Source organism: Mya arenaria, chromosome 2, assembly GCF_026914265.1.
Source record: "Mya arenaria isolate MELC-2E11 chromosome 2, ASM2691426v1".
Classification (NCBI taxonomy): domain Eukaryota; kingdom Metazoa; phylum Mollusca; class Bivalvia; order Myida; family Myidae; genus Mya; species Mya arenaria.
The window spans coordinates 29107999-29135380 of NC_069123.1; the positions used below are offsets into that span (position 1 = coordinate 29107999).

The 27382-nt window shown below is 33.6% G+C and overlaps 2 protein-coding genes across 4 annotated transcripts in view; one reads left to right on the forward strand and one right to left on the reverse strand.

Moving 5' to 3' along the window:
- Positions 1 to 16270, forward strand: part of LOC128211360 (transmembrane channel-like protein 7) — a 60232-nt gene extending 43962 nt beyond the window's left edge. Inside the window, exons 14-20 of one of the 3 annotated variants that reach the window (XM_052916087.1) lie at positions 1395 to 1470; positions 2031 to 2161; positions 3225 to 3380; positions 5682 to 5913; positions 8224 to 8238; positions 10610 to 10657; positions 12290 to 16270. In XM_052916087.1, coding sequence (XP_052772047.1) covers positions 1395 to 1470; positions 2031 to 2161; positions 3225 to 3380; positions 5682 to 5913; positions 8224 to 8238; positions 10610 to 10657; positions 12290 to 12436 — 805 coding nt within the window. In that variant the 3' untranslated portion in view covers positions 12437 to 16270. Of the gene's footprint in view, positions 1 to 1394; positions 1471 to 2030; positions 2162 to 3224; positions 3381 to 5681; positions 5914 to 8223; positions 8239 to 10609; positions 10658 to 11311; positions 11366 to 12289 lie in introns of all 3 variants that reach the window. The other 2 variants (XM_052916068.1, XM_052916078.1) reach the window with 2 other exon arrangements.
- A 9493-nt stretch (positions 16271 to 25763) lies between these two features.
- Positions 25764 to 27294, reverse strand: LOC128225163 (acetylcholine receptor subunit alpha-like). The gene has a single exon (XM_052935211.1). It carries the CDS (start codon positions 27292 to 27294, stop codon positions 25966 to 25968), a length of 1329 nt encoding a protein of 442 aa, XP_052791171.1. The 3' UTR covers positions 25764 to 25965.
- Positions 27295 to 27382: the final 88 nt, after the last annotated feature.

Consider the following 27382-nt stretch of genomic DNA (forward strand, 5'->3'; position numbering starts at 1 on the left):
TTTGGAAAACTGCTTACTTACTTACATCTATGCATTATTTTGCTTTGGAAAACTGTCTACTTACATGTAATAGTTTCTTTGCATTATTACGCAATGGATAAATTTCTGCTTTAATACATATTGCTAGGCATTATTTTGCTTTGGAAAAAATTCTTTTTATGTTGTTTTGCATTGGAAGTCTGCCTGCTTACTTCTTGCTATGCACAATTTTGCTCTGGTTAAATCTCACTCATGCAGCCTGCTTTCTTATTGCTATGCAATATTTTCTCTTTGGAAAACTGCCTATACTTCCCTATTTGCTTTGCATTGATTTGCTTTGGCAAATTTGCTTACTTGCCGAATAGTTTGCACTTTATATATATAAAGGTATTGTTCACTGGCTTTTAAAAATTTGCTTTATATTTGCACAAGTTATAAAATTAATTGGCTGCAAATTGACATAAGACTGCTTCTGTGCATTGCTTCATAAATTTTATGTTGTGTATCATTTTGCGATGAAAAATTACTTAACTTGCTCCATAGTGTGTAGTATTTTGTTTTGGAAAATGCCCATTTACTAAAAGCTGTGCATTTTTTATAGTTTTTTGCCTAATCTTGCTACATAAGACTTAGACTGTGCATTATGCACCAGCTTGAGAATTAATTGCTTGCTTTGCTTTGGCCAAATCATACACTCAAAACTCACTTTGTCAAAGTCATTATAAAGGACCTCGGGAAATACCTCATACAAAACATTTCTTTCTAAACCAAACACATTCGAAAAAAGTTTGACATATTAAGCAGAAATCCGAGATAACAGGGTTTGACATGTGAGTTTCGACTGTGTTTGCCCAAAACTGTGAACTTAATGTCCCTAGCAAAATAGCTTTTACATTATTAGTTTATTTATTATTTGAAGAACAATTTGAGAAAGGTTAAATGACATAAGTCTATTTAAGTCTAAGTCTATCAATAAACTTATAGTTGTTATTAAGGAGGAGTGCATTAACTTGTACCATAACTCTGTCTTTTGTATTTTTAGAGTTATTGCCCTTTGTTATTTAAATGTCAAACATTAAATATTAAAGAACTTTGTACACATGTACACAATTGTAATACGGTTATATGTGTAGCAGAACTGTTGACTCTGGCTAAAGCATATTAATTTTAAATAAAACGCCTAGGCCAGTATTCATAAAACATTTCTGAAATATTAAAGAATCAGTGTTCTTAAAATATAACTTGCATTTTTATTAAAGTCAATAAAAATGGAGCAATTCTGGCCTGAGTGACATACTTAAATGAGGCGAAGGACTTATGTTTAGGAAACGGCTTAAGATATTTTATGAATATTTTGGCTGTTGGGTACAGTGACATTTGCAATTCTCTTGTTAAAAAATCTTTCTAATTTTCAGGCTTGGGTTCCACTTTGCACCCCTTATATCTGGAGTTAGTGTCGTCAGCTTCTTCCTCATGTTCTACATAAAATACGTAAGTACATTTAAGGATTCAGAACACATTTCTGTGTGTTTATAATTTCAGTATAAGGATTGATTCTGATTTTCAGTGTGTTAATGCAGTTTGAATGCTCCGCTGTGATTTAAAAAAAATCCTATTTTATGTGCTCTTAATAGATTTGCAAATTCCCAGTTAAGCATTCATATTACATAAAATACTCCGGAATTCCGACAGATCCCCCAGTCTCCCAGCAGAGGATGAACATCTGGTGGAATTTTAAGAAAAAGAATCCTTAATAATACGAGTTTACCATAAAGAACCATGTTGACTAAGTCAAAAATTGTTGTAATTAGAAATATGGCATGTATGGCAGCTATATGGAGGAATAAAGGTCTGGGCCTAAACTTATATCATTTTTACCATCTGTGTTCTTGTGGTCCTTAAATATGCTGAAGAATTCTGCTTAATTTGTCTAGAAAAGAATCCAGTCTCGAAGCTTAGTTACAATGATGTGCTCATAGTCTCATACATGTTTTTAAATAATTCCAATTGCCAAGGTAATATAAATTTTATTGTGTTTTTGCATGTTTCAGCTTTCGGCCCTGTATTTCACCGTACCTCCAGAGAAACCTTACCAGGCGTCCAAGTCAAACTCGTTCTTCACGATCATCCTCATGGTTGCTTTCTTCATGATATGTATACCAGTGGGATACACGCTGTCTAAGTATGTGTTCCTTTTACATCTTAGATTAAGATTGAAATTGTTGTCACCAAGCCGGACAAGTGGGGTTTTCCTCTGGGTACTCCTGTGTCCACCCACAACACAAGTCAACATTCTTGTGTATCATCGAGCTAACAAAAGTGGTTAATGTAATGTTGTAATAACTTGTTTCAACGATTCGTTGTAAAATAAATCAGTTTTAAATCCGACCAATTTGTATTGCACCGATAAAATTTGGAGTGTATTCCTTGTGTTTATGTATGCATAAAAGGTAATGCTCTCACACTCCTTGTGTATGATTCATATAACTCCGGTAGTGGGTTCAGTAACTTGTAGTTGTTATGGAAAACAAAATGCGATTTAAAGTATTTGCAATAGCTAAATCTGAAGGACTTCTTATTGTTATGCCCCCACAAAGTGGCGGCATATAGGGTTGCCCTTGTCCGTACGTACGTCTGTCTGTCTGTCTGTCTGTCTGTACGTACGTACGTCCCGAAGATTGTTTCCGATCTAATTCTTGAAAACTGTTTGTCCAATCCTCACCAAACTTTAAACACATGTTTGTGACCATAATATCTTGATCAAGTTCGATAGTCATGGAAATCGCTTTAGTCATTTAGGAGTTACGGCCCTTTTTTGCCAAAAATACTTCAAAAATATATGTTTCCAATCTAATTCTTGAAAAGTATGTGTCCAATCCTCACCAAACTTTACATACATGATTGTGACCATAATATCTTGATCAAGTTCGATAGCCATGGAAATCGCTTTTGTCATTTAGGAGTTACGGCCCTTTATTTGCAAAAAAAGACTTGAGATTATCCTGAATAATCATTATGGCTTATTTTCTGTGACAAAAAATCGAAGTGGGGGCATCCGTGTCCTATGGACACATTTCTAGTTTTTATATAATTTTGCGATTTGTTCTTTTCTTGGGTAAAACGATAACTCGCGAAATGATGCGTTGATGCATAAATCGATGAAGTTATTCTCAGTTGAAATTTGATTGACACTCTTAAATCTATCATATCCTGATAAAATCATCTGAATTACCTCAATCTTTCAGCATGAACCCGTCCCCAATGTGCGGGCCATTCCGTATCTACGACAAGCCGTCCGACATCATTGATGTTCAGATCGGCAACGCAGCAACATGGTTTAATACGATATGGACGATTACGACCTCGTCTGCGGTGGTTTCTGCCGTCATTATTCTCCTAATGTATGTATATTGAAAAATGTTCGGCTCGTTTGAAGTTTGATATTTAACTTTATTTCTAATATAATCCTACTCCATGGCTATGAACAGTCCTAGAGGTGATGTCATATACTGTTTAATATCGGCACATTGTTTAGCAGAGAGAAAAATGAATGGCTTATAGAAACAGAAATATGATATAGACATGTGTTTTGTTTAACAATCTTATGGTGAGCTTGTGCTTAATACCATTTGCTTCAATCGCAAATATTTCATTGACGCACAGAAATTACTGGCACTAAAAATATTAATTCTGTATTATATTTGTCACACAATATTTGTTGATTTTATTTGCTTAGCTGATATAGGTGATCTATTGCTCTGCCCTTTACCCGCCCAATACTGAAAAACTCAACATGTGATAAAAATGCCTTCACAATATGGAGAAATCAGAATTTTTAAATTTGTTTTGTACATTCTTATAGTTTTATTTCTCTGGCTTTAAACTCTGCCTGCAATTTGAATATTTTAAGTGTGATAAAATGCCTTCAAAGAATGGAGGTTAAATATCCTCATTTTTATGCCCCCTTTTGAAAAAAGTGGGGTATATTGTTTTGCACATGTCGGTCGGTCGGTCGGTCGGTCGGTCGGTCGGTCTGTCGGTCGGTCGGTAGGAATACCAAATGGTTTCCGATCAATAACTTGAGAACGCTTTGACCGAGGGACCTCATACTTGGTATGTGTATTGGTCATGACCAGCAGATGAACCCTATTGATTTTGAGGTCAGTGGGTCAAAGGTCAAGGTCAGTGTGACCTTTACATGAAAAACGGTTTCCGATCAATAACTTGAGAACGCTTTGACCCAGGAACCTCATACTTGGTATGTGTATTGGTCATCACCAGCAGATGAACCCTATTGATTTTGAGGTCAGTGGGTCAAAGGTCAAGGTCAGTGTGACCTTTACATGAAAAACGGTTTCCGATCAATAACTTGAGAACGCTTTGACCCAGGAACCTCATACTTGGTAGGTGTATTGGTCATGACCAGCAGATGAACCCTATTGATTTTGAGGTCAGTGGGTCAAAGGTCAAGGTCAGTGTGACCTTTACATGAAAAACGGTTTCCGATCAATAACTTGAGAACGCTTTGACCCAGGAACCTCATACTTGGTATGTGTATTGGTCATCACCAGCAGATGAACCCTATTGATTTTGAGGTCAGTGGGTCAAAGGTCAAGGTCAGTGTGACCTTTACATGAAAAACGGTTTCCGATCAATAACTTGAGAACGCTTTGACCCAGGAACCTCATACTTGGTAGGTGTATTGGTCATGACCAGCAGATGAACCCTATTGATTTTGAGGTCAGTGGGTCAAAGGTCAAGGTCAGTGTGACCTTAACATGAAAAACGGTTTCCGATCAATAACTTGAGAACGCTTTGACCCAGGGACCTCATACTAGGTAGGCTTATTGGTCATGACCAGCAGATGAACCCTATTGATTTTGAGGTCAGTGGGTCAAAGGTCAAGGTCAGTGTGACTGTAAGCTGAAAAAAGGTTTTCTGATTGTCCATATTTTATTTTCTTATATAGTAGACAGTAGAAATTTATATGTCACTAAATGCATGAGTTGAAGTATCAGTTTTCAGTGAACATCTAGTTTAATTATGCCCCCCTTCGAAGCAGAGGGGTTATATAATTGCTTTGCACATGTCGGTCGGTCTGTTGGAAGACCAAAGCTTGTCCGAGTGATAACTCAACAATTCCCGGACCTATGGTCATCAAACTTGACATGAAGATTAGGTATGACCAGTAGATGACCTGCCTCATATGCATCCAATGACAAATCAGCTGTCATTTCAGTCCATGCATATTTCATTCAATTGTCCAAATATTTCTGGCAACTTGGCGCTCAGGGGGCATAATGTTTCACAAACATCTCTTGTTTATCGTGTATTTTTGCTCCGCCCTAAAACTCCATCCTCAACAGAAAAAATTAGTGATAAAATGCATTTACAATATGGAGGATTAAGGCCACACTTATTAGATATATAGTTTGTTTGGCAATCTAATAGTTTGTTTGGCATTAACCGAACAACTCCTGCAACCTGGTTGTTTCTTAGCCACTCCTGAGGTAATAACTATTTTTTTTTATTTTTTCATTATGGGATTTATAGGTTAGGAAGTGTGATAAAAACCAACTCCTACTCATTCCTGAACATGGGAGTCAGGTTAATACCTACTTGCCCAGCCCTTAAATGTAGGTCAGGTAAGGCCGAAAAAAGTTCTTTTGGGTTGTGGCCTAATATGTATTCTTTTTTCACAGCCTCATGGTGTATTATTGCTCCGCCCTTAACTCTGCCCACAAAGACTTGTCGGACATGATGAAAGAACAACTCGTACTGGAAGGCAAGGACAAACAATTTCTGCTTGCGCGCATCAACGAGCTCGGTGGGGCCCCGCCCAAGAAGAAGCCCCCACCAGCCCAGCATAAGAAGGCGACAATGCAGACTGTGAATGAAAAACAGCCAATGAGAAATGGGGATGTTGTCATGGAGGTATGTTGAATATGTAAAATAAAGTATGAAGTTTTGTAGAGTGAATATGAAATTATACCTTTTGTTTTTATGAGTTTGTCTGTGTTTCGAAAGAAAAAAGACACGAAATTATAATATCCTTGGTTCCATTGGCATTGCCTGCATCATCATTGTGTAAATAATTTTACCCAGGCCGTATCTCAAAAAATGTAATTTAAAAAAAGATATGCACATGTTAAAGACGATATAAAAATGTATAGCAATGTCCATAACTCTGATTTAAATAATTGTCAAGTTATGCGCCTTGTTCGATAGACGACTGAAGGTGTTGCTCTGCAATGCTCTGTTTTCTGATTTAGAAATCTCAGAGGTTTTTGTTTAGTTTTTCATATGCCTTTCTGGCAGTTGAGACTGATAAGTTTATTTTCACTTTTTACATGATAGTTAATTATAATATTTTTATGTATTTTAGTTCCTTCAAAAAGAGTTTAATAATTGTCTTATGTTATCAAGCAATATTTTGCTTTGTATTGAAATTCCCGTGATTATGGTTTAAATTCAGCTATGATTTTACATTAAGAAGGTTTCCTTCACCTATAAACAAAATTTTGAATCCCTGGCGTTGTCAAAATTCAAATTTATTTTACAACAACAGCAATGTAGAAGATGAGCATAATATAAACATGTTGCCAATTAGTTATAGAGACAATCATGTTTAATGTATTAGAAACTATATGTTTCAAATTAATGTGTTGGAAAAATTCACTTTCAATTAAAATACCAAAATTTACAATAAAGTTAGGCTACAGACATGTTTTCATACTAATTAATAGAAAAGGCAGGCCTTCCAGCGTTCCTACTTTTTCCTACTTTTCCTACTTTTTCCTACTTTTCCTACTTTTTCCTACTTTTCCTACTTTTTCCTACTTTTTTAACAGCTTCCTACTTTTTTCTAAAAAACTCCTACTATCCCTACTTTTTTGAAAATAAAGTCCGCAAAAATATTAAAGTTTGATCTTTGTGCTAGTTTTATTTGCAGAAAATGAACAAAAGATGTCAAACTGGCTGGTTTCTGTTGTTGAAAGGTGTGGCAACATGTTCCACTTTGACGTGCATCATCTTTTCACCCACACAGTTCAGCAACAGAAATCGACCAAGCATCATTCACTAAAATATTCAATGTGGCATATAGAATGGTATGATTTTGCATTAAAAACATCTCCTCTAGGTAAGTTAATAATTACATATTTAACCAAAAATATCGCTACTTTTCCTACTTTTTTGTAAAAAATATTCCTTCTATTTCCTTCTTTTCTGTCAGAAAACCACCCACTTTTTTGTTAGTGGCTGCTGGAAGGCCTGAAAAGGCCAAACAAATTAATTGTTTGTTTCCGATTTCTCTGCTAAAATTATAAGGGTTAGTAGGTCAGAGATAACTATAGTGCTCTACAGTAACAGTACATTTATGCATCTTGCTGGTACAAGAAACAGAACTAAAAAATAATGTCTGGTGGTGTAGAAAAAATAGTGTTGTTTGATATACCATAAACAAACATTATTTTCGTTAAGCCTGAACATCATGAACATCATAAAATGGATTAGTTAAAATTGTGTTTAAATGAATTTCATATTGTTCCAGTCATATCAGCGAGATGCTAGGCCAAGTTACCATGATGACTTTTAGTTTGGAAAATGTTGAACGCACATAATGGAAGTTTGATCTAGTTTCAAGTTTGCTGTTGAGGGAAAAGGGCAACATGCATTTAAACAAGGGCTTAGCACAAGATTTATGCAACTCTTTGTTCTTTTATATGGAGTTATTATGTAAAGTACTTTGTATTAAGATGCACACCGTAAGCTTGTCTGGTTTTTGAAGAAAAAAAATTAAATGTATTGTCAAAGCCTTGATGTTATCATAAGTGTGCAAAAACTTTTACCTTGGCCTTTATTAGCTTAAAAAAAACATTTTCACAAGAAATTAAGTATCAAAAAAAGAACTGTGGGGTTAAAGCAAGAATGTGTCAAAATCGTCTGTTATTATTTTAATGTGGCTTGGTACCCTCTGGCATTATAGCCCCTCGAGACATGTTACCAGTGGCAGTATACATGTGTGTTGCAATTTCAGTATACATGTGTGTTGCAATTTCCTTGCAAAGCCAGTAACTCTTGTTTAAAGATGTTGGTTTGTTCCCCTTGATTGACTGAGAAAAACAGACCGGTATTGGCATCCCCTTGTGGTTCTCTTGTTTTAGGGATTGGTTGAACTTGTTTTAATTTTAATTCTATTCTTCATAGGTTGAAGCTTAATAAATGGTTATTTATTTATCACAGGATATGGATTATCGAGTATGAAGTAATTTTCTTTACTCAAAGTCGTTTCATAATAAAATGCCAATATATTAGCCACTTGTGTAGGAGTTTACACGTTTTGAAAATAACAGAACATCCACAACATTTTTTTTACAAACTTAATAATGAAATTAATACAGCATTCAATTATGATTAATAAGTGTCCAGGCCATCTACTCCTTTTTTAGTTAAATTTATCATATATTAACGATTGTAATTATTTGGTTGATATAGCATTTTATTTTGATATGAACTTGAGTTTATAAATGATCACTGAGTGGCTGATTGCTCCTTTTAGTAATTCACCAATATTTATCATGAATTTATTATATGCATTTTGGTAGTTTATAGAAATTTATCAGTACGATATAACTGATATCACACTGTTATTTGAACAGTCATATGATATTTTGATAGCATTAATCGTTTGAAATCTTGGTTGGTTCTTTTTGCTTATAATCCAAATCAAATGTCAGCGCATATTCAGCTGGGACAAACTATAAATGATATCATTTTTGGAATGGTGTTATGTCACCAATCATTTCAATATCATTTCAAATGAGTTTTTAGCGTTAAATTTAAATTCAAATTGTTTCATTCAGTGCGATATCGTTGATATAACATCTCGAAAGTGAAATTTTGACTCGTGGCAGTGTGAAGATATGGGCTTTGGTTGTTTACTCCAAGAAATAGAAATAAATCTCATTGAAACATGCAAGCTATTATCATCAATATATGCCTGCGAGTGATGGGGTTTCCAGTATACTCATCCATTGACTGTACACAACTTATCAGACTGTTATGATACCTTAAAAAGGCTCTTTTAGCAGTAAATGGACAATATGTAGGTTTATCACTGAAAAAGCATATGATTACAGCTGAATAAGGATTCTTTTCACCAGGCCTCTGATAAAAGACACCAGAAGCAAGTTTCTTAGGAAAAAGTTCCAAAAACGCCAGTGGAGCGTACCACACATTTTAGAGCCATCCTTACTTACACAAGTCCCAGATTTTCAAAAGTGTGTTTAGTTAAAAATAGAATAAGTTTAAGCCCTGCCTCCTGAATGTCCATGTGGTTTATATAAGTCATTTTAGATGCAAGTTTTCAATGTCAAAATAGTGCTATACCCGGGGGAACACAATATCTATAGCTTGATTGTAAAGGCTATCAGCTCTCATCGTACAATGTCTTATTTTGTGAAATAATAGATCATCTATAATTATTCTTTGTTTAAATTCTGCAGTTTTAGTTATGGTAAGAGAGTGTTTGAATTTCGGAAACAGATTAAGTTGTTTGATGCATTGATAACTTAACAAAGCTTAATTAACGCATGACTATTGATTGTGAGCTTTAATTGTTTTCCAAACACATGTGACCGATTTTTCGCTTTGAAAACTTTGTTAACGTTAACAACTTTGTTTGAATGTCATAGTTCTTTAATTTTTCTCTAATTTTCTTAAGTTTAATAGATACACTTGTGATCTGTAATATATTTCTAACAAGGTTTGAGAAGCATGATAAAGCTGTATATGTTGTTATTTAATAATACATGATCAAACATTTCACAACGATGTCTTTTGTTGTTAACTTTAACGAAGTTCTGAACAATTGGCGAAATATGTTTTCAAATATTTTGCATTTAAAAGTTAACAGCGATGTTGTTTATGATGTTGTTTACTTTAACAAAGCTTAATTTTTTTTTTGGATAACCATAACAATGTTATATGCATGATTGTTTAAATATATATACATATATATATACAGTTTGGATATTTTTGGGTATGGTGCTTGTTGTATGTACACTGCTTATCAGTCTATTGTGTAAACGACTTACAATACTTACAATTTGGGGGGGGGGGGGGGGTAATTCTCCAATATGTAGATTATACTTTTTGTGTAAATATATAATATGGCAATGCTTTGTTGCAATAAGCCTATATTATGGTTATGCTTTGGGGGAATTTTAAATATAATGACTGTTTATGGGATTTTTTTTTCTTTATGGGAACTTTCAAATATGTGACCATGCTTTGTGGGAATTTTTAAAGATATGTCAATGGGAATTTTCCATTTTATTGCTAAGCTTCATGGGAATATGTCCTAGGATTTGATGGTTTAATATTTTTTTCAAAATCCATGCTCTGATGTAAGACAAGGTTGTATATGGGTTTTTTTATCCAATTAAAGAATGTTTTTTTGAGTATTTGTGGTTTATACAGATAATAAATCTGGCTATTGACTTTGTTGATAATCTCAGAAAAACTGAAGTAATTTAGCAGTTCAATATATTTATCATAAAAAAATCAAAACTAAATATATCAATATATATAATTTATTTTTTAAAGCTGTAAAATATACAAATTGTAGGCCAGTATTTATGATAACGAGGACCTACAGGCCCTACCTCTTCCAATGGTATGAATACGAATAGGCACAACATTCTGCACGCTAATGCACAAATGTAACTCATTGTGACCATAAGTAATTGTTGTTCTCCAAACAGCACATTGCTTTTGCACTAACATTTTGGTGTAATGATCCAATGTACAATACATATGTTACATGAGTTGTCATTGAATACAAGCAATTATGAAACAATTTAAGGAAAAGTTATTAAGGGAGAATATGAAAATAAATGTAAGATTCTTTTGTCACATTACATATTCATTACCAAAAATGAAGAATTTCCATTTCCATTCAAAGGTATAACCTTTGGCATAAAATTTAAAGCCAGCAAAAAAGTCATCAAAAACAGTTATATTACACTTTTTAAAGGGATATATAAAAAGTATGTAATAGTTGTATTACACTTGAACTTAAAGCAACCCCATGACATGTGATAAAGCCAATTTCTAGGTGCCTCCTCTGACAACGCAATCATGTGATCTTTTGGATATGAATAGAGAACATTACTCAAGTATTACCCAAATGTTGTGTCAAATGTGCATGGGCTTTGCTATAGCAAGTAAACCCAAAGTTCCATAATTATTAATTCCATAACAAAGTATTAGATATTTTCTTATAACTCCACTGAGAAGTTAAAAAAAAAATTGTTCATTTTTTTCTTAGAATCAGGAGGTCAATCTGTATGGGCGAGAAAAGAGCGTTATATCAATGCCTGCGGTATGTGTGGTTTCTGGGACATCTTAAAATATCTCTACCATATTTTTATAACACTATTCTTAGTAATAATGTAACATAATTACTACATAGAATATAGGGAAATGTTTCTAGGTCTCTAGTTTTATATATTCTTTTCAGTGGAAAAGTTTTTTTTATAATAAATCACTTGTTTTTGGTGTTCTAGCAAATTTGATAGGCTTAGCACACCATGTCACTTCTATTAGTCTAAAAATAGACTTACACCATCGAAAATACATTAAAAACTCACAAATCAGCTTGTTATTATTACAAATGATTAACAATTAAAGTATATCAATGTAAAATGGTTTCACTGGGGACAGAAGCTAACTGCTTATGTTTTCTTAGCTTATATATACTATATACATTGTGTATATAGAAGTTTGCTTCTGTCTCCTCATTCTCAGCACCCCAGTGTATTCATAACCTATATGATATAGGTAATGAATACGCTGGGTTGCCAAGGATGCTGACTCCTGTGAATGATATTAGATTTTCTTTTTCAATATTGCATGATTAAAATAGAATAAAAGACAGAAATTATCTTTACTATATTTTTGCAATGTATGGCTTTTGAGACATTGATGTGATCACCACCATAACCTTGTGCACTTTGTATTTAGTCCTGTTGAGCATAATAAAAACATTTTATAAATCTTTTTGTCTATAACATTGTATTAACATTTTTGTGTGCTACTTACACAAACATACTTTTTAAGGCTTAGCCTATGTCTTGCAGTACTATTTTGATTTAATTCTGGTTTGAATTACTCAAACTAATTCTGCTGAGGTTTAACTATCAGACTCTTGATCAACTATTTAACTATCAACCCATTTTAGGACTGTTTCTGTCATATTAATCATAATTTATTTATTTTGTACTTATCAAACTTGTTCTATTTTTAGAATGATGCCCCACCCCCTGCCGACTACAACTATAATTCCAACAATGTCACGCGACATGAGGGGCCTTCTCAAGTTTCAACTCGTAATGTTGAGGTGACCCCCACATCACCTCAGCCTGAGTCAAAGTCTGCCATGGATGACTGGTAGATGGAAAACATTTTATGTCACAGAAACCCTCCAAAGAAATTGTGAAAAGATTATGTTACCTACTTTAGGGATATATACCCTCTATTTATAGAATTTTTGGACTTTTATTTATCATATTATTTTATTATTCTTTATTAATACTCATTTGTTGCAAAAAAGAAGTTATCCAGTGTTTTAAGTGTTGTTGTTTTTCTTCTGGGATCTAAGGGTTGAATTCTCACTGGATATGTTAACTTCTTCATTATCTTTATCCCTAAAAATTGAATTACATGAAGACGTTGTTATTGGTATACTTAATTATGATTTTACAGTGAGTTCTGAAATAACATCTGCTATTGAAATGACAATTATTTACATATTTTCAAAAATGTAAAGCTATGTCTGTTGTATAGTTTTCTACTTTGCTATCTTTAGTTTGACAATCATTATCAAATGGTTCATTTTAAAGGGGCTAGACACCAGATGATACAATTGCAAGGAAAAAAAGAAAATTGTTAAATACTTACATGAAATTTTGTGTACAATGCATTAAATCTTACTTACTGATGTATCACATCGCTTATGACACATGCATCTTTCGCAGTTTATAGGAACTTTTCAATTTGAAATTTACTAGTTTTGTCGACCACGTAAATCCCAGTTAATTGGAAAATAGCGTCCGTATATTATCTGTAACTCATAAACAGATATGATTTAAACTGGAAAACCATTATGCGTTATTTTAAACAGGAAAACACAGATGAGACAGCAACATGATTGTTGCGTTTATTATTTTGACCATGTTAAGTGATGTTTTATCGGCCTCCTAGCTGGCATTACAATTCTAGGCTTGTTTTAAGAAAATACTGTATTTTACGATTTTTGGACCATCTGGAGTCTAGTCCCTTTAATGGGATATTGCATTACTACTAATATTGCATATATTTTTTATCCGGTTAATATGTATACTTTGTCCTTTTTTTGTAACATTTTATCAAACTGTGATTTAAGTCAGTTGGCAGTGAATATAAATGTCGCTGACAGTGATATTGTCAAAAAAATAATTGCAATCAATATTTTTACTATTAATATCCGTCCAATATGTTATTCTGAAAACATGATATATTGTTACATGACTAAATTGTAAGTTTGTATTATTAATATGTTTCAGTTATCGAAAAAAATGCAATAACAATTTTCACTGTTCATAAATGTCCAGTATGCTATTCTGAACACGTGATATATTTTTACTTTAATAGCATCATATATATATTGATGAATATGTTATTTGAATGATTACGTCCCTTTGAAGATTATGCTGATTGCATGATATATATATTATGTTTGTATGGACAATCAATATGATACAAGGGAATGGATTGCTCTTCTTCGTTCAAATTTATTTGTACCAATTGTTTTCTCATCATTTTTTAATGGGGCAGGGGACTTTCTGAGTGGGGAAAAATCATAATTTTGACTTAAAAATTGGGGATTCTTATTTTACCTAGAAATTTACTTGAATGTTTTTTTAGAAAAAAAAAGAAAAAAATAATGTTATAAAGTTTGTTTTCACTTTCCCATTTAATAATAGTGTGTTTTCTTTTTTCATTACCGTAATTAAATTGTCAAATTGGGGAAAAAAAAGTTTTGGGAATGGTCAGAACCCCCTTCCCCCAAACTTGTCCCAGTCCCCCTCAGAATGGCCAGTCAGTTCCCAACCCTTAACTGTTTTATTAGCTTAATTTGTAACCTCATAAAAATATTTCCGTGATAAAATTTAGAAAAGAAGGTTTTGGAGAAAAAATGTAATTATTTTTATTTTTAAGTTATTTGAATATTGTATCCTGTATGTAACATAGACATGTTGAACAACTTGTCAATAATTAATACAACAAAATTGTGATAAAGTTTATATATCTCATATACACTTTATTATATAAAGAAAACGTTGTTATTTGTATTTTTGTGCTATGAAAGATTGTAAGCATTGTTAATATAATTTCTAAATATTTGTGTGAATTTCATATTATTTTTTTGACATATTTCAATGAGCTGGTCTCAAATATTCATGACATTTGTGAAATATATGCTAGAAGTTGTTATCTATTATTGCAAAATATTCACCATAATATTCGCCGTACATTTGCTAGGAATGTGTTCATTACGAGCATTTCTGCAAAGAATGAAACTTACAATTTAAACAATGAAATCTAATCATTGACATGATCAAAGCAGCCTGTCAATCAAAGCAGCCGTTCAATAACTGCTTGACCAATCAGCATCCATATACGACAGGGCTTATCAGTCGATATTGCCATCCGCCTTGACCTCCGATAAAGCAGCATTAGTCTATGTTATTTTGAACCTTAATTTCACTATGAGTTTTCTTGATATTTAGATGCTTTTTTATGGTGAAAAGATGTCAATGGGGTCTTGGTGACTTCTTGGGAATTCCTTGTACTGTCTTTATGGTGTTTGAGAAGTCATACAAGTATTTAGCTGATAATAAAATTCAAAACAAAGAAATGTTTCCAAAGGAAAATATTGGCGTATGAAATAAGTAATATGAACTTTTTACATTGAAAGAAACAATCTATTCTGTACTGTTTCTTTGTTAGGATCATTTACTTGACAATCCATTGTCTTTTATATATTGAAAATCTTAACTCCAAATTTTGTACAAATGGAACGGCACTATTACAACTATTAGCGACATTGTGATGGTACTTTTTAATAATTAATATAAAGATAGTTCTTCAAAAATCACTAAAAAGTGATAAGAGAGTGCTGTTCTTAACTCAGCTTTACAGTTGAAATTTCAACAATATTATGCCTGCAAAGGCATAAACTTATAAGTTACAATTTAAAAAAAAATAAATGCATTATCATCCATCAATAGGTGTCCCTTCTTGATTGTTTTTTCTTTCATATATATTAATTCTGACTTGATGAAGCCATTTACTTACAGTACCGGTACTAATCCTTTGTTTTCTGCAATACTTGCTATATAATATTTTGATGCTTATTGCATTTTTACCCGTGCATTTTAAACCTGCAAATAAAGACCTTATAAAAAGTTATCGGATTTATTTCATCTTGGAAATGAACCAGATTTACGTGTAGATTGAACTGAATTTCTTTCTAGCTTGGACTTTTTTAAGGTCTAATACAAAGATTACTTCTCTATCAGGGAATCTCAAATAATCTCCCTTCATTTCAATAATTTTAATATGTTAATTGTGCGAATTGATAAAGCCAGATTCTGTTAATCTACTGACTTTGTGGCCAACTTCTGAATCTATTATTAATAATAATTATGAGTATATTCTATGTATGCATAAAATTTATTATATTTCTTACATGCTGTTATTTCCTTTGCTATTTTCAACCTAGGAGAATGGGGAAAAAACAACTAGAAATGTTCTTTCAATTTTATGAAAAATAATCAAGTAAAAAGAGGCAAAACCAGCTTTAACCTCAAAAATTAATTAAAAGGACTCATTCACATTTTATTGGCATCAATTCAGATTTTTCTTTTGTGAAATTTGAACAAAATGCTTGTAAAAATGATGAAACATCTACAATAGTTGGAATGCTCTTAGTTTCAATCACTATTAAAAAATATGATAGAAGATGCTTTATTTTGCCAGAAAGCGTTTGTAATAGCATCTGGCATTTGCATTCAACAATTTACAAAAAAAATGCCAACATCTGTGAATGAGTCCCTTTAAAAAATCATTTCAGTACTACTATCTGGCTATAATTTGGACAAGTTATATGTTTATTCCATGTTATAGTTCTATTATTTGATGAATAGAAGTTATTTTTTATCTGAAATAAAAAAGTTGTTCTTAGCTTTTGTGTTGTTTTGTCTTTGTAAAATATTATAGTTGGAATAAACAAAACAACACTGAAAACTATAGAGACAAGCACAAAAGCTTGTCCTATAACACTTAGTTCCTAAAGACTGGTACAACATTTAGTTCCAAATGACACCTAGTGCCAAAAATAGACTGGTCCTATAACATTTAGTTCCTAATGCTACTAGTGCCAGAATAGACTGGTTCTATAACATTAAACTTAAGTACCTAATAACACATTGTACCAAAATACATTGGTCCTATAACAGTTAATTAATACTGAGGCATTGTACCAGAATACACTGGTCCTATAACAGTTAATTACTAATGAGGCATTGTACCAGAATACACTGGTACTTTAACAGTTAATTACTAATGAGGCCTTGTACCAGAATACACTGTTCCTTTAACAGTTAATTACTAATGAGGCCTTGTACCAGAATACACTGGTCCTATATCAGTTAATTGCTACTGAGGCCTTGTACCACAATGCACTGGTCATATAACAGTTAATTACTACTGAGGCCTTGTACCAGAATTCACTGGTCCTATATCAGTTAATAATTAATGAGGCCTTGTACCAGAATACACTGGTCCTATAACAGTTAATTACTAATGAGGCATTGTACAAGAATACACTGGTCCTATAACAACAGTTAATTACTAATGAGGCATTGTACAAGAATACACTGGTCCTTTAACAGTTAATTACTAATGAGGCCTTGTACCAGAATACACTGTTCCTATATCAGTTAATTACTAATGAGGCATTGTACAAGAATACACTGGTCCTTTAACAGTTAATTACTAATGAGGCCTTGTACCAGAATACACTGGTCCTATATCAGTTAATTACTAATGAGGCCTTGTACAAGAATACACTGGTCCTTTAACAGTTAATTACTAATGAGGCCTTGTACCAGAATGCACTGGTCCTATATCAGTTAATTACTAATGAGGCCTTGTACCAGAATGCACTGGTCCTATAACAGTTAATTACTAATGAGGCATTGTACCAAAATACACTGGTCCTATAACAACAGTTAATTACTAATGAGGCCTTGTACCAGAATACACTGTTCCTATATCAGTTAATTACTAATGAGGCATTGTACAAGAATACACTGGTACTTTAACAGTTAATTACTAATGAGGCCTTGTACCAGAATGCACTGGTCCTTTAACAGTTAATTACTAATGAGGCCTTGTACCAGAATGCACTGGTCCTATAACAGTTAATTCCTAATGAGGCATTGTACCAGAATACACTAGTCCCATAACAGATAATTCCTAATGAGGCATTGTACCAGAATACACTGGTCCTATATCAGTTAATTACTAATGAGGCATTGTACCAGAATACACTGGTCCTATATCAGTTAATTACTAATGAGGCATTGTACCAGAATACACTGGTCCTATAACAGTTAATTACTAATGAGGCATTGTACCAGAATACACTGGTCCTATAACAGTTAATTCCTAATGAGGCATTGTACCAGAATACACTGGTCCTTTAACAGTTAATTACTAATGAGGCATTGTACCAGAATACACTGGTCCTTTAACAGTTAATTACTAATGAGGCCTTGTACCAGAATGCACTGGTCCTTTAACAGTTAATTACTACTGAGGCCTTGTACCAGAATGCTCTGGTCCTATATCAGCTAATTACTAATGAGGCCTTGTACCAGAATACACTGGTCCTATAACAGTTAATTACTAATGAGGCCTTGTACCAGAATACACTGGTCCTATAAAAGTTAATTACTAATGAGGCCTTGTACCAGAATACACTGTTCCTTTAACAGTTAATTACTAAAGAGGCCTTGTACCAGAATACACTGGTCCTATATCAGTTAATTACTACTGAGGCCTTGTACCACAATGCACTGGTCCTATATCAGTTAATTACTAATGCGGCCTTGTACCAGAATGCACTGGTCCTATAACAGTTAATTACTACTGAGGCCTTGTACCAGAATACCCTGGTCCTATAACAGTTAATTATTACTGAGACCTTGTACCAGAATGCACTGGTCCCATATCTGTTAATTACTACTGAGGCCTTGTACCAGAATGCACTGGTCCTATATCAGTTAATTACTAATGAGGCCTTGTACCACAATACACTGGTCCTATAACAGTTAATTCCTAATGAGGCCTTGTACCAGAATACACTGTTCCTTTAACAGTTAATTACTAATGAGGCCTTGTACCAGAATGCACTGGTCCTATATCAGTTAATTACTAATGAGGCCTTGTACCAGAATGCACTGATCCTATAACAGTTAATTCCTACTGAGGCCTTGTACCAGAATGCACTGGTCCTATAACAGTTAATTACTAATGAGGCCTTGTACCAGAATGCACTGGTCCTATAACAGTTAATTCCTACTGAGGCCTTGTACCAGAATGCACTGGTCCTATAACAGTTAATTCCTACTGAGGCCTTGTACCCGAATACACTGTTCCTTTAACAGTTAATTACTAATGAGGCCTTGTACCAGAATAGACTGGTCCTATAACATTTAGTTCCTAATAATGAGGCCTCGTACCAGAATACACTGGTCCTATAACAGTTAATTACTAATGAGGCCTTGTACCAGAATACACTGGTCCTATAACAGTTAATTACTACTGAGGCCTTGTACCAGAATACACTGGTCCTTTAACAGTTAGTTCCTACTGAGGCCTTGTACCAGAATACACTGGTCCTATAACAGTTAGTTCCTACTGAGGCCTTGTACCCGAATAGACTGGTCCTATAAGACTAACTTCCTACTGAGGCCTTGTACCAGAATAGACTGGTCCTATAACATTTAGTTCCTAATAATGCCTGTAACACTTAATTTCTATTATCGCCTATAACACTTCGTTTCTAATAACGCATATAACACTTAATTTCAAATAACGCCTTTAACACATAGTTTCTAATAACGCCTATAACACTAAGTTCCTAATAACGCATATAACACTTAGTTCCTAATAACGCATATAACACCTAGTTCCTAATAACGCATATAACACTTAGTTCCTAAAAACGCCTATAACACTTAGTTTCTAATAACGCCTATAACACTTAGTTTGTGATAACGCCTATAACATTTAGTTCCTAAAATCGCCTATAACACTTAGTTCCTAATAACGCCTTTAACACTTTGTTTCTGATAACACCTATGACACTTCGTTTCTATTAACGCCTATAACACTTAGTTTCTAATAACGCCTATAACACTTAGTTTCTAATAACGCCTATAACACTTAGTTTCTAATAACGCCTATAACACTTAGTTTCTAATAACGCCTATAACACTTAGTTTCTGATAACGCCTATAACATTTAGTTCCTAAAAACGCATATAACACTTTGTTTCTAATAACGACTATAACACTTCGTTTCTAATAACGCATATAGCACTTAGTTTCTAATAACGCCTATAACACTTAGTTTCTAATAACGCCTATAACACTTTCTTATTACGCCTATAACACTTAGTTTCTGATAACGCCTATAACACTTAGTTTTTCGATAACGCCTATAACACTAAGTTCCTAATAACGCCTATAACACTTAGTTTAAAACTTGACAGGTCATGAACACCTAGTAATAGGATAGATTAGTCTTAGTTTGCCTAGTACCAGAGAATACTTTTCTTAGTACTAGAATAGACTGTTCCTAGAATGTATAGTACAAGAATACACTACATGTAGTCCTAGTACCAGGAATGACTGTTCCTAGAATGCTTAGTCAGTAATAGACTAGTCCTAATAACATAAAAGACTGTTCCTTGAATACCTAGCTCAAGAATAGACTAGTCCTATTACCAGAATAGACTATCTTTAAAAATGAATGTCTTGAGTTTGGCCTGACATATCTATCAAACTTGGTAAATAGGAAGAATTTACTGAGACCCCTCATGGGATTGCATTTGGGGCCCTTATGGTAAAGGTCAGGATCTCTTTTGCTAAAAACAGGTCTGAACGCGCTTGTGTTGCCATATTCTGACCAAACTAAGTCAATGTGTGTATACCACGTGATAAATTACGTCATATATGCTACGTCGGAAGGCAACATTTTGCTTAATATGAAGACTAAAATAAAGATAAAACTTCTCTTTTACAACTCTATTTTAAATGAAACAAAGGGCAGTCTAAAAAGCTTAAAGAGCCCACATTTGTTTCATTACCGAAATTTGATAAGGTCATTAGTTTCATCAAACACTTTGACAAACCTGTTTCCAGAATAATGTATTGACAATACTCCGTCAGACGGCCGCATTGCAAAAAGGTTTTTCGAAGTGTTTTAAGAAACTAAACTCTCAATCAAACTCTGGTAAAAGACCGAAGGCACTGGGCTCCAAAAGCTGCGTAGACTGCGCTATGTTCCATTTTAAATGGTGAAGAAATCGTGAAGTTATCTTTGTTTAAAGTAAAAAAAAAATCAAATCAAAATATTGCCTTCCGACGTAGTATTTATGACGCAATTTATCACGTGGTATGCACACACTGTAAGTATAGGAAAAGTTAATGAAGAACTTTCATATGAATATATTTAGGGCCACTATTTTTCTTATTTTTTTCTTCAACCAAATTTTGTCCGGAGCAGAACAAAAAAAACTTTTTGATTGAAACTTGGTACATAGATATATAGCAGTGTTAAGTTGTGAACCTTGCAATAGTTATAACTGTGTGGTACTTTATTGCAGAGTTATCTCCCGTTGTTCCATTTTATATAATGTAGATTTTGTCCTGGTACATAGATATATAGCAGTGTTAAGTTGTGAACCTTGCAATAGTTATAACTGTGTGGTACTTTATTTCAGAGTTATCTCCCGTTGTTCCATTTTATATAATGTAGATTTTGTCCTGGGACTTACTTAGAAACTACTTTAAGGAATTGATTGTAACTTGGACCATACGTAAATATTTGTGCAACTTGCAAAAATCATTACACTTTGGCACTTTACTGCAGAGTTAACTTCCCTTACTCATTTTTTTATAATGCAAACTTTGCCCTGTTACTTACAAATGAACTGCTTTAAAGAATTAATTAAGACTTGTAACATACATAGAATGTAATGTGGAGCTTCGAACAATGCAAGAATATTATAACTATGTTGTACTTTATTGCACAGTTTTCCATTTGCTCTTTTTTATAATGTAAACTTTGTCCAGGCAGTAACTCAGAATCTGCTTGAAGAATCGATTGAAACTTGGTACATATATAAAATTGTGAAGTTGTTGGAAAGTTATCTGCCCTTGTTCATTTATTTATAATGTTAATTTTGTCCTGACACTCTACACCAATAAAAAGTTCTCTGCCCTTGTTCATTTATTTATAATGTTAATTTTGTCCTGGTACTCTACACCAATAAAAAATTATCTGCCCTTGTTCATTTATTTATAATGTTAATTTTGTCCTAGTACTCTACACTAATAAAAAGTTATCTGCCATTGTTCATTTATTTATAATGTTAATTTTGTCCTGGTACTCGACACCAATAAAAAGTTATCTGCCCTTGTTCTTTTATTTATAATGTTAATTTTGTCCTGGTACTCTACACCAATAAAAGACATTGATTGAAACTTGAAACATACATAGCTAGTGATGTGAAGTTGTGAACCTTGCAAGAATTATTTTTCTGGTTCATTGCAGAATTATGCCCCTTGTTTATTTTATAATAATTAAAGGGCCATAATTTGCTTTTTATGCAAAATAGAGTTATCTAAATTTATCCAGAATAACTAACTGTAAAAATGAACATATACAAATATTACAGTTAGTTATTCTGGATAAAGTTAGATAACTCTATTTTGCATACAAGGCAAATTATGGCCTTTTATTTATTTAACTTAGAAAATATCGTTAAGGTTTTGCATATAAGCGCAAGCACACATAAGTTAAGATCTTAACAACAAGTTGATGTATGGCATTTAAACTTGATTTAACGGTAATCAAACATCCCACCTACTTAAAGCTGCACTCTCACAGAATAAACATTTTGACACCTTTTTTATTTTTTGTCTTGGAACGAGCAAATTTTTGCGTAATTATCTGCAAACCAGTGATAAAAGACTATTGACAAAAGATGGGATCGCAGCTTTTTATATTTCCGCTCCAAAATTGATGTTTTATTCATTTTTCTTAATCCGTTAGTAACGGTTTAAGCCATAAAACATTAAATTTGGAATGGAAATATGAAAATCTGCGATCTGATTTTTTGTCAGCAGTCTTTCATCACTGATTTGCAGATAATTACGCAAAAATTTGCTAATTCCAAGACAAAAAATAAACAAGTTGGAAAAACGCTAAATCTGTGAGAGTGCAGCTTTAAATAATCAAGTTAGATATTATGGCTCTTAATTATTTGATTTAGAAATTCTGGTTAAGGTTTTGCATGTAACCGCATTCTTGAAAGTCAATATCTCAGCAAAAACGTCCTGTATTGCAGTGAAACTTTACGCGAGTACCCAACCAACTTCATTACATATATACAAATGTAAGATTATAACAGCCATGACTAACCTCCTTTCATTATACATATACAAGGCCCATGGATGACAAACGTGTCAACTACTGTGAAATCATTAATGTTCGTGGTTTTCGTGGGTGTGATGATCTACGAATTCAAGATCCCACGAAATATAGTCCCTTTATTCACTTTTCCAATTGCCTTGTTTAATATGTACATACTCGAGTATAATCTTTAGAGAGGTCGCAGTATTCAGCGATATACAGCGTAAATACCGAACTCACAGTATATCAAACTATGATTGTTTTGTTAATATATTATATCTGCCTTTAACAAATATCAAACCAAATCAATTCATTGTTTTTTTATGAACGAAATGACAAAAACACGTGCTGTAACGTGTGCTGTTCATGAAAATCTCCAGGTTTACAAAATGTGCGTGTTGAATGTAAGTACTCGATTTTTGTCTTAAATGAAATATTTAATCGATTACATTGATCGTTTACTCAAATATACGCACCTTCTCGGTGTTTTCACAGTTTGCAAAAGTCTCAATTGGTATTCAATGGCTTCGCCTATCTATATCTGGGATCAGGGTGGATCTTCTTTAATGACCTTAATTGACATGGGTATATGCACCAATTGGCATGTTGTACCACTATTGCGAGTGTCATAAACCGTATGACGTAGAAGACGGAAACCATGTGCCCAGCGCGTGGAGATTATGCAGACGATCGCAGTTTTTTTTTTCGAAAATGAAAAACCACGAATTCAAGTCCCCACGAAAATGAAAAAAAAATCGAAAACCACGATATTTCATGCCAACAAATATAAATGATTTCACAGTATGTCAAAAGAACACAATAAACATTCAAAAATGTTTTAAAATACCTATTCACAACCTCATGTTATTTTTATTAAAATCTATTTAAAATGATCATGTCTCTCTTAGCGCAACGTGGGGAGGAGATATGTTGATTTGTCAATCTTACTTAGAAAAATGAATGCCTTATATGTAATTGTATAAGTCTTATATAATTATCTGAAATGCATATTGGAGTATTATTTTTGAGTGAGTGAGTGATTCACAACGAAAACATCGGATTCGTGTATTTATGTGAAAAGCTACAGAAACACGCCATAAACATAAACCCGGAATAAAGGTACATGTAGTTATTTCCCTTTAAATATTCTTGATTGTCCATTATGGGGACGGATCCTGGATTAAACGTTAGAGGGGCGTAACTTAGGGGGCGTAACCTTTTCACTTGCGCCAGTCGTCATTAACGTGATATTCAGAGGAACTATTTGACGTCAACATCGATCTAAAACACTTCCTGTCATGATGTCGTCGCACGCGCCGTTTGATGAAACGTTAAACAATCGAGTTCCTATGTCAGTTTTCCGCGGGGATGGTTTAAAGCTGCACTCTCACAGATTTACCGTTTTTACAACATTTTTATTTTTTGTCTTGGAAAGAGCACTTTTTTCCGTAAATATCTGCAAACCAATGATAAAAGATAGTTGACAAAAAATCAGATCGCAGATTTTCATATTTCCGTTCGAAAGTTAATGTTTTATGGCTTAAACCGTTACTAACGGTTTAAGAAAAATGCATAAAACATCAATTATTGAACTTAAATATAAAAATCTGCGATCTTATTTTTTCATCAGCAGTCTTATATAACTGGTTTCAATGCGTTATTGCAAAAATTGGTTCTTTCCAAAACAAAAAATAAAAAAGTTGTCAAAACGTTTCATCTGTAAGAGTGCCGCTTTAAGGAATTCAAGAAAGGGTATCGATCAAGTCTCGTTACCGATTCGGTTTTGATTTTTCTTTCCTGACTGGACATCTATAATAAATCCGGGATACTCGAAACAAATGAAAAATCGCTGACGGCGTTGCAACAACCATTATTGCCAATGAACAATTTCAGTAAAATCGAGACTTCTGTTGTAATCTAGATTCTTTCAAAATGTCCGGCTTCCTGCAATCTAAGAAAGTATTCAGTTTCACATGCAAACTTGAATATGTGCATTGGACAGGGATTTTAGATGATATAAAGAAAGAAAAATGTCTTGCATTTAATTAAAAAAAATAATAAGTTTAAACTCTTTGTGCAGCTAGCGGTCCGCTGTTTGACTATTAGCGTCCTGATTGTCGACAACGAATAGTATTGACAGTCTGTGAAACTGATACCTACTAACATATTAATATAAAATTTTACACTCTTACTCCCAAATAGTTTTTTCCACAATTAATAGAATTGTTTTAATAAACTAAAAAAGATGAAAAATGTTGAAACCTAGATGAAGGATACCGAGTTTAATTTGAAAGAAAGGTGCAGAAAACACGTGAATGCTACAGTACATCGGAGACAAGTAAGTATTTTTGCATTCGCCAATAAATATTTTTGCGTATTCAGCTATTAAATACACGGTTACAATCTTGTTTAATATCAGTGTTTACTAGTTTCCAAAAATACATTATTTAAGTAGTTAAATGTTTATCACTAAATATATGTTTGTTATGCATGTGCATGTATTGATTTTGAATAAGGCCAAAAAAAAAATGGTTTGGATAACCCGACCCTACTTATTTTATTTTTTTTAATTGCTTTTCACTTTGTAGTTGAAAACCTTAAATGCTTGAACTTTAACACCATTAATGGCATTCTCCAATGATGAAAATGACATTTTTATATCAAGCCTAATAAAAAAAAGCCTACCTACCCTACCTATTTTTGAAAAGGATGTAACCCTATTCAAAAAAAATAATTTAGACTTAAGCGTGGCCCTTGAAAGGTTATAAGTACGCATTCACTACTCTTAATGGGCCACTGCGAGAGATTAAAGTAGATTATTTGGTCGAGGCAGTTCACTAATTGTTCGAATCTCTTTGTAGAATGTAACATACGTACGGAAAATTAAACTTTTAAAACAATGCTTTATTATTTAGGATTTGAATTAATACGGATCAGATTATTAACACGTGTATTCACCAGTGTTGGTTTTACGTTTTCTATTTCTTCAACTGCCAATATAAAAGGTGGACAGATATGCTTTCAATTAAATTTGGCAAATGTGATATGCTTTTGAATGACTTTTACCATAGTAACACATTTAAATTATAGAACACTTTTTATAATATTGTTTCCATTTAACACCAACGTATTATGTATTTCTAGACCTTAAAATACTTATAAACGCTATATTCAATATTCTACATACTCTGACCCAGCAATCATGTAGACCATCAGGACAAGTGTTACTAGGACACAAATACCAAAGAAAAACATAAATGAAACTTTGTCAATAGCATCAGACAGGAGTACCCATTCAGAAGTTTCATTTCCATCTTTATCTTGGTCGTTATCAATGTCATTTGCTCTGTCAGCTTTCCTTTCTTCAGTGATACCTTTGTTTGAATCCAGTAATTGATTTCTTTGTTTGAGGTTCCCGGATGTAGACTCATTCATTGCCTCAACATTATCGTTATGGACCTCATCTTCTACTTTGTTATTAAAGCATTTCCTTGCCCTTATAAACGCTTTACCCCAGCTAGGCATTTTTTCTTTTTCATCTTTTTGATATACAAACACGGTGAGAATAGCGATCATAGTCTCAGATAACCCACAGACCGTCTGAAAAACAATAAGCACTGCGGCTATGGAAATAGGATCCGATGTTTTGGGCATTTCTTCTGCAATAACTGTAAGAAACACTGACAGTGATAGCATAACTGTTACTGAAAACCCGACCCTCTCTCCGGAGTCGACGGGAAGAAGGAAAGCCATTGTTCCAAGAATTGACAAGCCAATTATTGGTAGCAGAATGGTCAAAACATAAAACCCTGACTGGCGTTTTAGATACAGCCGAAAAACAATTTCATTCATCATTCCAGACTGCCGTTTGAAGAACCTCGTAGATTCTAATATCCACTCAGCGTTTTTGGTCACAAGGCTGACAAAACCGTCGTCAGGAATATTTAGTTCCACTTGGTTGTCTATAACATCGTAGGCCCAGAAACTCACATCACACACCTGTTTATCAAAGGGCCAGAACTTCATGTTGAAAGTGCAGGCGCTCTCAATGATATTTCCAGGGGACATCATGGCCATTCCGTTATGCATCACAATCACATGCATCATGTCGTTTTGCATGATAACAAATTCGATTGGAGTACCAAGGCTCAACGGAGGTTTCCAAACTTCGTTCTGGTAGAACGCAATCTCCTCAATACCTCCATGATCTGACGGCGTCCATGTTAGTTGTTCGTCCATCCACGTGCACATTGTCATCAACGGCATCGTCACTGATCCTTTTACGCTATCAATTTCCAACAACGAGTAAAGATACAAAGTAACGTTCACTTTCATGGTTGAAGACAGGTTCGCCAAAGGCACGATATCCTTGTGGTAATTTTGTAGTAAAGTCGAGCGGAGACTCATTGCATCAGTGTAGTTTTTACCGTGAGCGTTTGGAAATAGGCATTCCAACACTATAATGGTCAGTAAAACACAGAAGGGTGTAAAAGTCTTCATTTTAACAGTCTGTCCTGCAAGGCAAATTTGAAACAACTGATTAATGAATAGTGGAATTGTCTGATCTCGGTCATTTGAGAGGTCTAAT